The sequence below is a fragment of the Scyliorhinus canicula genome, chromosome 2 (assembly GCF_902713615.1).
Source record: "Scyliorhinus canicula chromosome 2, sScyCan1.1, whole genome shotgun sequence".
Taxonomy (NCBI): domain Eukaryota; kingdom Metazoa; phylum Chordata; class Chondrichthyes; order Carcharhiniformes; family Scyliorhinidae; genus Scyliorhinus; species Scyliorhinus canicula.
Window position 1 is genome coordinate 30,758,025 of NC_052147.1, and position 11,844 is coordinate 30,769,868.

The following is an 11,844-nucleotide window of genomic DNA, read 5'->3' on the forward strand; positions in this document are numbered from 1 at the left end:
AAAGAATAAGCATGTGGGGGTTGCTTGGCAACTGAGGCCTTGTGGGTAGAGAAGCTTTTAAGTTTTAGTTCAGCGAATTTGATTGCCATTGGAGACAGGATCGCGGGGAGGCAGGATCGCGAGAAATAAGGCTGGGCAGAATGGGAGCAGCAAAGAGGCAGGTTTCCTAAAGTACAAGTTACAGTCCAGATAACCAGGGAATTAGGACAGAAAGAATGTTTAAGTCAAATGGAATTAGGGGAACAGAAACCAAGGCATTGTTCAAAAGAATTCAAAAAAGAGTAAACAAAGGGTTCTGAGTTAAACAGACAATCACAGGAACTAGATTTAAAGTGGAACAGCAGACTTCAGAGGTAAATTAAACGTTTGATGTCATTTTAATACAGTCTGGGAATTGACAGTTAAAGCAATTGTGAGCATTTTGCACAGCAGACAAGTCAAATCAATCCTATAGGGTTTGGTGTTAAAAGTGGAATGGACTTTGTTTGAAGGTGCAATTTGGAAAACCTGATCTGGATTTCGGAATGCAAACACTAAGGGTAAGCATAATTGTGAGAGAAGATTTTTTTTTTAAAATTGAGAGTGGAATGTGGAAGCTCTCACGAGGCAACAATCTGGGGAGGGGTTGGATTCTGAGGAGACATCCACAGACATTCACTTGAGGTTCAGAGTGGAGAGTGTATTTTCACACAGTCATCTTGTTTGCTTAAAAAGGACTTTGTGTGAATGAGATTTTGTAGTTTAAGATGTATTTTCTGATCCATGTTAATCCTAAAACTTAAAAGCTGTTTTAAACTAAGTGGGGGGGGGGGGGGGGGGGTGAATGATATGTATACATGTAGATAACTAAAGGGTTAATTATAACATCGAACTGTAACACTACCACTAGAGGGCACCACTATATCCCACTATAAGTATCAGTGAGTACAAGCCCAGTCTTTCTTCATATGTCAGTCCTGCTAAACCGGGAATTAGTCTGGCGAACCGTCCCTGGACACCCTAAATAGCAAGAATGTCCTTCCTCAAACGAGCAGACCAAAACTGCGCACAATACTCAAGATGTGGCCTCAATAAGGCCCTGTATAATTGCAGCAAGACACTCCTATTCCTACACTCAAATCCTCTCGCTATGAAGGCCAGCGTGCCATTAGCTTTCCTACGGGAAATTGAACCCGTGCTGCTGGCATTGTTCTGCATTACAAGCCAGCTGTTTAGCCCACTGTGCTAATCCCTTGCTCTGGTCTCACCTGTATCACAGTCTGCTCTTTATCAGGCCTGATAACATTTAAACCTGAGCTAAATAGATTTTAGCTGTGTGCTCCCACCCACCTGCCGTGTGCTCCAACTTCCAGCTGACACATGACTTCTTGACCACCATATTGAAACCCATTACAACCAGACTATTTTAAACCTTTGATTAGCAAACTGGTCATTTGGCCATGGGGGTGATCACAACAAAATCTGTTCTTTCCCAGCATTCATACATGCAGGCTTTATCAATTGGGATTTCAGAAGTGGAACAGTTGGACGACTTTCCAACTCTGTTTTAATGATTTAAACTACAAGTACAACATGTTGTCCAGGTCTGTGGTACATCTGAAATTGTATCATTTGTGTCCTGGAATTTAATTAACTGAGATGTACAGTGGAATTCATTGATTAACTTCTTTCTTCATTGCTCAGATCTTTGGCTTCACCTTCACTTCCAGTTCCCTGATATTAAGGGCCCAATGATAAGTGGAGTCAGGAAGAGAAAGAGATGGGATGGGGCCAGCAGGCAGTGCTGACCATCCTGCTGAATTTAGATGAGGCAGTGAGTACTCACAGTCCCTTAATATATCATCCAGTGAGTGTCTGTGGTCCCTTTAATTCCCTGTCATTGCCCACATCCCCTTTAATACCCGGTCAGTGCCCACATCCCCTTTAATACCCAGTCAGTGTTCTCGGTTCCTTGATTACCAGGTCAGTGTCCACAGTCTCTTTAATACCTGGCCAGTGTCTGTGGTCTCTTTACTACCGTTAGTGATTGTGATCCATTTGATACCCGGTTAGTGTCCGTGTTCCCTTTAATACCCACCCGGTCATTGTCCGTGGTCCCTTTAATATCCGGTTAGTGCCTGCGGACTGCTTAATACCCGGTCAGTGCTCATGGTCACTTTAATACCCATTTAGTGCCTGTGATCCCTTTAATACCCATTTAGTGCCCGTGATCCCTTTAATAGCCAGCCAGTGCCCGTGATCCCTTTAATAGCCAGTCAGTGCCCGTGATCCCTTTAATATCCATTTAGTGCCCGTGATCCCTTTAATAGCCAGTCAGTGCCCGTGATCCCTTTAATATCCATTTAGTGCCCGTGATCCCTTTAATAGCCAGTCAGTGCCCGTGATCCCTTTAATATCCATTTAGTGCCCGTGATCCCTTTAATAGCCAGTCAGTGCCCGTGGTCCCTTAAATACCCTGTTAGTGACTGTGGTCCATTTAATACACGGTCTTTGTCCGTGGTCCCATTAATACCGGTTAGTGCCTGTGGTCTGCTTAATACCTGATCAGTGCTCATGGCCGCTTTAATACCTGTTTAGTGCACGTGGTCCCTTTAATAGCCGGTTAGTGCCCATGGTCCTTTTATATACCTGGTTAGTGTCTATGGTGTTTAATACCAGGCAGGGGCTGGTTTAGCTCAGCAGGGGCTGGTTTAGCTCACTGGACTAATTCACTGGCTTTGAAAGCAGACCAAGGCAGGCCAGCAGCACAGTTCAATTCCCGCACCAGCCTCCCCGAACAGGCGCCGGAATGTGGCGACTAGGGGCTTTTCACAGTAACTTCATTGAAGCCTACTCGTGACAATAAGCGATTTTCATTTTCATTTTCATACCCGGTTAGTGCCATGGTCCCTTTAATACTCAGTTAGTCCAAGTGGTCCCTTTAATAGCCAGTCAGTGCCCCGGTCCCTTTAATATCCGGCCAGTACCTGTGGTCCCTTTAATACCCGGTTAGTGCCTGTGGTCTGCTTAATACCTGGTCAGTGCTCATGGCTACTTTAATACCCATTTAATGCCCGTGGGGCCTTTAATACCGATTTAGTGCCGGTGGTCCATTTAATACATGGTTAGTGCCCATGGTCCCTTTAATACACGGTTAGTGCCCATGGTCCCTTTAATACACGGTTAGTGCCCATGTTCCCTTTAATACCCAGTGTGTCCCCGCGGTCCCTTTAAAATCGGCCACAGGAAACAACCTTGCCACAACTCTGGAGCCCGAGAGGCGGCGCTATTGACACCGGAAACAGCGTCAACTCCAGGCCAGCCGAATGGACACATGGCGAGGGGGAGAGAGAGAGAGAGAGAGAGAGATAGTTAGTTAGAGAGAGAGGGGGCCCCGAGTCGGTATCTCGGCCGCTCCGGGATTCGCGGCTCTTTGCCGCCCCCCCCCCCCCCGACGGAATTTCGGAGCGATCAAAGATCAGAATCCAGACTGACCAGGTTAATGGAGTAGGGGGAACGGGCCACCTGGGGGAGGGGAGGGGAGAATGCTCCATGTGGGGGAGGGGACGGGACAATGCTTCATCTGGGGGCAGGGGAGGATGCTCCATGTGGGGAAAGGGAGGGGGGGAATGCTCCATGTGGGGAAAGGGAGGGGGGGAATGCTCCATGTGGGGAAAGGGGGGGAAATGCTCCATTTGGGGGAGGGGACGGGACAATGCTCCATCTGGGGCAGGGGAGGATGCTCCATGTGGGGGAGATGACGGGAGAATGCTCCATCTAGGGCAGGGGAGGGGAGAATGCTCCATTTAGGGGAGGGGAGAGGAGAATGCTCCATCTGGGTGAGGGGGGGGGGGAACAGTCCATGTGCAGGAGGGGCGGGGTGGAACGGTCCATGTGGGGAGGAGGAAATGGTCCATGTGGGGGAACAGTCCATGAGGGGGAACGGTCCATGTGGGGGAGGGGGGAACGGTCCATGTGGGGGAGGGGGGGAACGGTCCACGTGCAGGAGGGGAGGGGGGAAACAGTCCATTGGGGGGGGAATGGACCATGTGGGGGAGGGGAGGGGGGAACAGTCCATGTGGGGGAGGGGGGAACGGTCCATGTGGGGGGGGGGGGACACGGTCCATGAGGGAGAAATGGTCCATGTGGGGGGAGGGGGGGAAGGGTCCATGTGGGGGAGGGGAGAAACGGTCCATGTGCAGGAGGGGAGGGGGGTGGAACAGACCATGTGGGGGAAGGGAGGGGGGGAACGGTCCATGTGGGGGAGGGGAGGGGGAACAGTCCATGAGGGGAGGGGGGAATGGTCAATGTAGGGGAGTGGAAGGGGAATGGTCAATGTGGGGAGGAGGGGAATGGTCAATGTGGGGCGGGGAAGGGGGAACGGTCAGGGCGGGGAGGGGGGAATGGTCAATGCGGGGCTGGGAGGGGGAAATGGTCAATGCGGGGCGGGGAGGGGGAATGGTCACTGAGGGGAGGGGGAAATGGTCAATGTAGGGGAGTGGAGGGGGAATGGTTAATGTGGGGGGAGGGGAGGAGGGACTGGTCAATGTGGGGGACTGGTGGAATGGTTAATGTGGGGGGGGTGGGGAGGAATAAGTGTTGGAATGGGTAATGTGGAGCGGGGGAGCCATTAATATGGAGAGTGAGCGGATGTTGAGTAATGCTGTTACAGGGTACATGTGGTGTTGATGATGGGGTGCATAGGCAAAGCGGGGAGGGGGAAATGGTTCACGGTTGCGATGAGGGGAGTTGGGTTTTAAGGGCTTGATGAGAGCTGCAGGATTTAGGATGGAGGATTATTAACCATTTTTTGGAAGAATTAAGAAGGAAAGTAACTCCCAAGTGTGTTGAACTGATGATCAAGTAATCTGAATTGGGACAGCCCACAGGGCTGTGCAGGTTATGTTTTAGTTCAAGATATTTTATTAGTTCCTTGATGAATTCCTCATCTGACCTTTTAGATGTCCATTGGAATGTTCACTGGGACACCACAGCTAGCCTCTTGTGCCCCCGAGTCACAAATGGGCAAAGATTAGACAGAGTTTCTGCCAGATAGATTGCCAGCCAGTGGCCTGTGCTAACTGTTAATCTTGTAACAAAAAGGGCGGAACGGTGACGCAGTGGTTATCACTGCTGCCTCATGGCGCTGAGGACCCAGGTTCAATCCTGGCCCCGGGTCACTGTCTGTGTGGAGTTTGCACATTCTCCCCGTGTTTGTGTGGGTCTCGCCCCCACAACCCAAAGATGTGCAAGGTAGATGGATGGTCACGCTAAATTGCCCCTTAATTGGGTGGGGGGGGGGGGGGGGGGGGGATTTGGTTCTATAAATTTAAAAAAAAATACATTTTAAGAAAGGAAAAAAAAAAATCTTGTGAGAAACAGTCACAGTTTTGGTTGAATATTTGTCTGTATAGTTCAAAGATGGAAATTTGAACCAGAGGTTCAGCTGCAGAATGCATTAAACTTTGAGTTGAAGATTTGGAGCACAGAACTAAAGGATATATCGCTGCAGCACCAAATCATATTGGACAGGGTGCATGTTGCCAATTTATTTATGTATGTTTATTTATCTCATCTCTTATCAGCAAACTGCTAACATCGTAGAGGGAGTGCTTCACTCATGGCGGATATTGAGACGTGTTTTAATAACCTGTGCATTGCCAAACGATCTACACACACAACTGAAGATTTAACATACCTGCTGGATATTGACTGCCTAAAGGTACCAACAGGACAAAGCAGTCAACTAGTTGCTGTTTCGTGTTCTAACCATTGTGTCCGTGTGTACAATAAACAGACACTGACTCTAGTTCAACAGTTCCAGGGCCACACTGCTCCTATTAGTGGCATTAGGTTTGCCCAAACCAGTGAGCAGTTGTTGTTCTCTGCATCATGTGATGGGACAGTGAAGTGTTGGGATGTGCGTTCACCTTGCACAGATGCAGCTCAGACTTATAAAGGCTATCCTAACAACGTCTTTATCAGCTTTGATATCAGCTGTAACGATTTGATTATCTGCGCCGGAACAGAAAAGGTTAAAGAAGATACTTTCATGGTTTTCTGGGATGCTCGAAGTGGGACAAATGCGATTAGTCCTGGAGGTCGGGAACCCCTTGGAGTTTATTCGGAGACTCACAATGATGACATCACCCAAGTGCGTTTTCACCCCTCTAATCCCAACAAGGTGGCATCAGGGTCCACAGATGGGTTGGTCAACATATTTGACATCAGCCAAGAAGTGGAAGATGATGCTCTTCTTGCAACTTGCAACTCTGATTCCTCGGTCAGTTTTGTTGGCTGGTCTGGTAGGGAGCTGGAGCAGATTTTCTGCATGACCCATGATGAAGGTTTCTATCTTTGGGACCTTGCTCACCTGCACAATGATGAACCCATCACACTCGTGAAAATACACGATGCCAGAGAAAGCTTGAAACTTGCCAGTGGCAACCTGGACTACCTGATTGGGGGCTTTTACCACGAGAATGCTGAAAAGTTGTTGGTGTTGGGTGGCACCCAGACAGGAAAGCTTCACATTTTAAACTGTGATGCTGGTAGTCTCGCCCACCTGTGCACACTGCGCGACAGACACTCTGCCGTAGTCCGTGCTTTTCACTGGGATTCTGAGGACCATTCTTTGCTGACGTGTGGGGAAGATGCCCAACTGATTTTATGGAAACCGGACGCCACAGAATTAACTGCAGAAAAGAAGACGTTAATGAAACGTCCATCGGATGTGCATAGAAAAATGAGAGTTCACCACAAAAATGCTTACAAAAACAAGTGAGATATGCAGACAACTCCTCACACTTGAGGGCAGCTGAGTTCCATTGAGATTGATTTCCGTTTTGCTGAGAGAAAACAAGTTTTCCTGTTTGTCTGGAATTCAGTCATTCGGCAGCTACTAATTGACTCCAGATCGAGTACTGCTTCTACGCAGCGTGGCTTTAATTGGGGAAACCTAGAAAGTGAAGCATTTCTAAAAGATGCAGCAAGAGATATCTGTTCAGAATTAGTTTTTTATTCAGTTGACTCTAGTTGTTCTTTTACTGTGACAATAATACTTTTAATTAAACAGATTATTTTTAGTGTCTTTGAAAAAGTTTCTGCAAAATTTTGGGATTCATTACATTTAAAGGTATAGATGAAAGGGGAAGCACAATGGTTAGCACTGCTGCCTCACATCGCCGACGTCCCAGGTTCGATCCCGGCTCTGGGTCACTGTCTGTGAGGCGTTTGCATATTCTCCCCGGGTCTCGCCCCCACAACCCAAAGATGTGCAGGATAGGTGAATTGGCCACATTAAATTGCCCCTTGATTGGAAATAATGAATTGGGTACTCTAAATTTTTTTTTTTTTTAAAGGTATAGATGATCTGGAAGCTTGAAAAGTGAATTGTTTGGTTGCAGAAGACATTCATTTATTCTCTTTATTTTTTGGTCAATTGGATTATACATTTGTGTTGAACATTGTCACCCCGGTGGGACTTTTGTGTTCAAAATACACCTTTAAGAAAAACTATATGTCTACTGTGTACGTGTCTAAATCTTGGTTGTGGGGTAGATTCCACATCACTGTGCTCTAGTTTTTAAATGAAGCACTTCCATCATGTTGCTAATGAACATTGTTCTGCACTGGAAGATGTAAGGTACGTGGCTGATCAATTCGGCGAATGAAAGGGGGTCATTTTGACTTGCTGCAAAATCAGTTTAGCCGTAATGTTATAATACCTTTCCCAAGTTCTTCATTTCTTTTTTCTAAAATGTCTGCTAGATTGGGGCACTTGGAGTTGCAACAGGGCCCTATTGAGTGTGAGGTCAGACAACGATTTTTCAAACATTGATGAGCATTCCATTTCTAAAGAGATTGGTTGGTGCAGTGACTATTAACAGTCCTCATGTAAAGTAGGAATAGGAGTAGGCCATTCAGCTCATTGAGTCATTCAGTTGGAACATGGCTTATCTGCACCTCCACTTGTTTGTTCCACATCCCTTGATATCCTTACCTTTTTAAAAAATAAATTTAGAGTGCCCAATTCATTTTTTTCCAATTAAGGGGCAATTTAGCGTGGCCAATCCACCTACCGTGCACATCTTTGGCTTGTGGGGGGGGGGCGAAACCCAGGCAAACAAGGGGAGAATGTGCAAACTCCACACAGGGACAATGACCCAGAGCCGGGATCGAACCTGGGACCTTGGCGCCCACATTCACAACCTTTTGGGGAGTGAGTTCCAAATTTCCTTGACCAACTAAAGTGCTTCCTAATTTCACTCCTAAATTTAAGTTTAAACCCACTTCTGGATTCCTCTACCAGTGGAAATAGTTTCTCTGTACTTACTCTATTAAATCTAATTATCAATTAAAACATGTCAATTACTCTTGAGCCAGCTAAATTCCCAAGGAGCACAAGCCAAATTTATCCAACCTATCCTCATTTTGAGTTTAAAGTATTAAAAGTTATCGTGCTTCTGAACATTTGCTTCATGGGATGTGTGCACCATTGGCAAGGCCAGCATTGGTTGCTCTATCCCTGTCGTCCTTGAACAGAGTGGTTTGCTAGGCCATTTATGGGTCAACCACATAGCCTGGAGTCATAGAATCCCAACAGCGCAGAAGGAGACCATTCGGCCCATGCACCGGCCCTCTGAATGAGCACCCTACCCCCACCCTATCCCCGTACCCCGCAAGGGGCAATTTACCATCTAACCAGCACATCTTTGGATTGTGGGATGAAACCAGAGCACCCGGAGGAAACCCACGCAGACATGGGGAGAACGTGGAAACTCCACAGATAGTCACCCAAGGTGGGAATCGAATCCGGGTCCCTGGTGCTGTGAGGCAGCAGTGCTAACCACTGGACCAGGTAAGGGTGGCAGATTTCCTTCGTGAACGAGATGGGTTTTACAACAATCGATGGCCGTTTCATAGTCTGCATTGCTGAGACTACCTTTCAACTCTAGATTTATTAATTTAATTCAAATTCCACCAACTCCCATGGTGGTGTTTGAACTCATGATCTTGAAGCATTAGCCTGGGCTTCTGGATCACTAATCCAGTGATGTTGCCACTACACCACCATCTACTACCCCTTACCTCTTCCAAGGCTAACCAGTATAGCTTTCCGGAGGTTCAGCATCCAGAATTGAATGCCTGATGGGGTCTGACGAAGGCTGCTCTATGTATTTGGTAAGTCTCTCTCTGTCCCTTTGTAACTTTCTGCTCCTATCCACATAATGTGCCGTGCTTCCCCAGGCCACCCAGCTATTTGCATATCACAACGAGACTACTCCATTCCAAGAGTTGAGACAGATTTGAAGAACAATGGACTGTTGCAAATGGACATCCAATGCACAGTAATTGTATTGAGTCTATCTTTGCTTCTGTAAATCATTGACTTTTCCCCTTGGTTTATCTTGAACAAATGGATTAAAATGTTTGTTCAAATTCTACCCTGATAAAGTGTGGACTTGAATTAAAACAAAATGTAATAATTGAAAAAATAATCACTTAAAAATTAACCATGAACAGTATATGAGTATTTAAAAACTTTTGGGAATGTCATTGACCAAAAATATCTTGCCACACCTACCTGATCTGCCTTGCACATAACTCCTGTTCCACACTGCGTGGTTGACTCAGTGCCCTCGATGCACTTAAGAATGTACAATAAATACTGCCTTTCCAGGATAACCCCTATTTTAAACAAAAGTATGTTGCCATAATCTGATTTTAGGTTTGATAGATTAAAGAATATAAAATCAAATGAGTAATGATCACAGTTTATTATTAGAACTGGACTATTCTGAGTCAGTACAATAGAAGGCGCGCCTTGCCGGTTTCAGCTTTTGGGGCCAACATTCTGCTTGCCAAATCTGAGATTCAACCTAAGCATGTTAACGTGGCATCGTGCAGCAGTGGAGGAGGTTGTTTGGCCCATCGTAACTGTGCTGGCTCTTTGAAGTCCAATTGGACCCTAACCCATCTCTTTCCCCGTAGCTCTGGATGTTTTTCCTCTACAATAGTATACTGAAGCTGTCCAGTACTCTGGTCAGGCCACACTTGGCGTACTGTGTTCTTTTCTGGTCACTGAATTGCAGGGAAAATCTCCAAGCCCTCAAAGCCTCATAGGGAAGACAACAAGGCAGGCCCTGAGTTCAGAGGATAAAGTTCTGAGGAAAGGTACAAAAAAATGGGCTTTGACTGAGGAATTTTATAGAGGGTATAAGTTACTGGACACCAAAATATCCACCCAAAATAACTTGATGATTATTTTGGGCAGATGGGAGCAAGGCACCCAGTGCTGGCAGGTCTCCGTTCCACTTGCTAAATGCTGAGAGTGGGGATGGATGCTTCTTGAAACCGTCTCATTGAGTCCCAGTGTCACAGATGGGGTCCGCTCACCACTTCTACCTCCATTGCCCTCCAAGTTGAAGCGGATGGGCACGATGTGCCAAGGGCTTCATTTTGCTGACATTGGGGCCCATAATATTTGGAAATGTCAGCTGCATTACAGTGTTCAATCATTTTGGAAATTGGATGCTTTTATAGTTTTAAATATGTGGAAAGTCTTTGTCTGAGACCACACACGCTCAAATGTGTCACAGGGTTTTGAAATAAGAAAAGCATATAAAGAAATATGTGGGTCAAATGAAGGAATCGGCTGAGAAAAAGACAGAAGAACAAAATTGATGGACCGAATGGCCTCCTTCACTGTAGGGAGACCTCCTTTTGCACTGTAGGGATTCTATGGTTTAAAATGAGAAAAGGTGAATTTTATGTACATTAGGTTTTTTTTTAAAATATTTTTTACGAAAATATGTGCCCACAGTGGGATGTGTAGGAGGTCTTGTGATGCAGTGGTAATTTTTTTGATTTGATTCATTGTCACATGTATTCGTATACAGTGAAAAGTATTGTTTCTTGCATGTTGTACAAACAATGCATCCTGTACATAGTGAAGGAAGGAGAATATAATGTTACAGTTATAGCAAGGTGTAGAGAAAAGATCAACTTAATACGAGGTAGGTCCATTCAAAAGTCTGATGGCAGTAGGGAAGAAGCTGTTCTTGAGTCAGTTGGTACGTGACCTCAAACTTTGGTATCTTTTTCCTGACGGAAGAAGGTGGAAGAGAGTATGTCCGGGGTGCGTGGGGTCCTTAATTATGCTGGCTGCCTTTCCGAGGCAGCGGGAATTATAGACAGAGTTGATGGATGGGCGGCTGGTTTGTGTGATGGATTGGGCTACATTCATGACCTTTTGTAATTTCCTGCGGTCTTGGGCAAAGCAGGATCCATACCAAGCTGTGATACAACCAGAAAGAATGCTTTCTATGATGCATCTGTAGAAGTTGGTGAGAGTCGTAGGTGACATGCCAAATTTCCTTAGTCTTCTGAGAAAGTAGAATCGTTGGTGTGCTTTCTTAACTATAGTGTTATAGTGGGGGGGAGGGGGGGGTGGACTAGGACAGGTTGTTGGTGATGTGGACACTTAAGAACTTGAAGCTCTCGACCATTTCTACTTCGTTCCCATTGCTGTAGACAGGGGAATGTACTCCACTATGCTTCCTGAAGTCGATGACAATATCCTTTGTTTTGTTGACATTGAGGGAGAGATTATTGTTCTTGCACCAGTTCACCAGATTCTCTATCTGATTCCTGTACTCTGTCTCATCATTGTTTGAAATCTGACCCACTACTGTGGTGTCATCAGCAAATTTGAAAATCGAGTTGGATGGGAAATTTGGCCACACAGTCATAGGTGTACAAGGAGTACAGTAGGGGGCTGAGGACACAGCCTTGTGGGGCACGGTGTTGAGAGGAGAAGGTGTTGTTGCCTATCCTTACTGACTGTGGCCTGTGGGTTAGAAA

General features: G+C 46.1%; 1 protein-coding gene across 1 annotated transcript; it reads left to right on the forward strand.

Moving 5' to 3' along the window:
• Positions 1 to 3,306: 3,306 nt before the first annotated feature.
• On the forward strand, positions 3,307 to 7,078 carry wdr89 (WD repeat domain 89). Its single transcript, XM_038775319.1, has 2 exons — positions 3,307 to 3,477; positions 5,565 to 7,078. Exon 2 carries the CDS (start codon positions 5,600 to 5,602, stop codon positions 6,761 to 6,763), a length of 1,164 nt encoding a protein of 387 aa, XP_038631247.1. The 5' UTR covers positions 3,307 to 3,477; positions 5,565 to 5,599; the 3' UTR covers positions 6,764 to 7,078.
• Positions 7,079 to 11,844: the final 4,766 nt, after the last annotated feature.

Excerpts from the sequence above, each read along its gene's own strand:
- wdr89 (XM_038775319.1), top strand. The coding sequence starts at position 5,600 with ATGGCGGATATTGAGACGTGTTTTAATAACCTGTGCATTGCCAAACGA.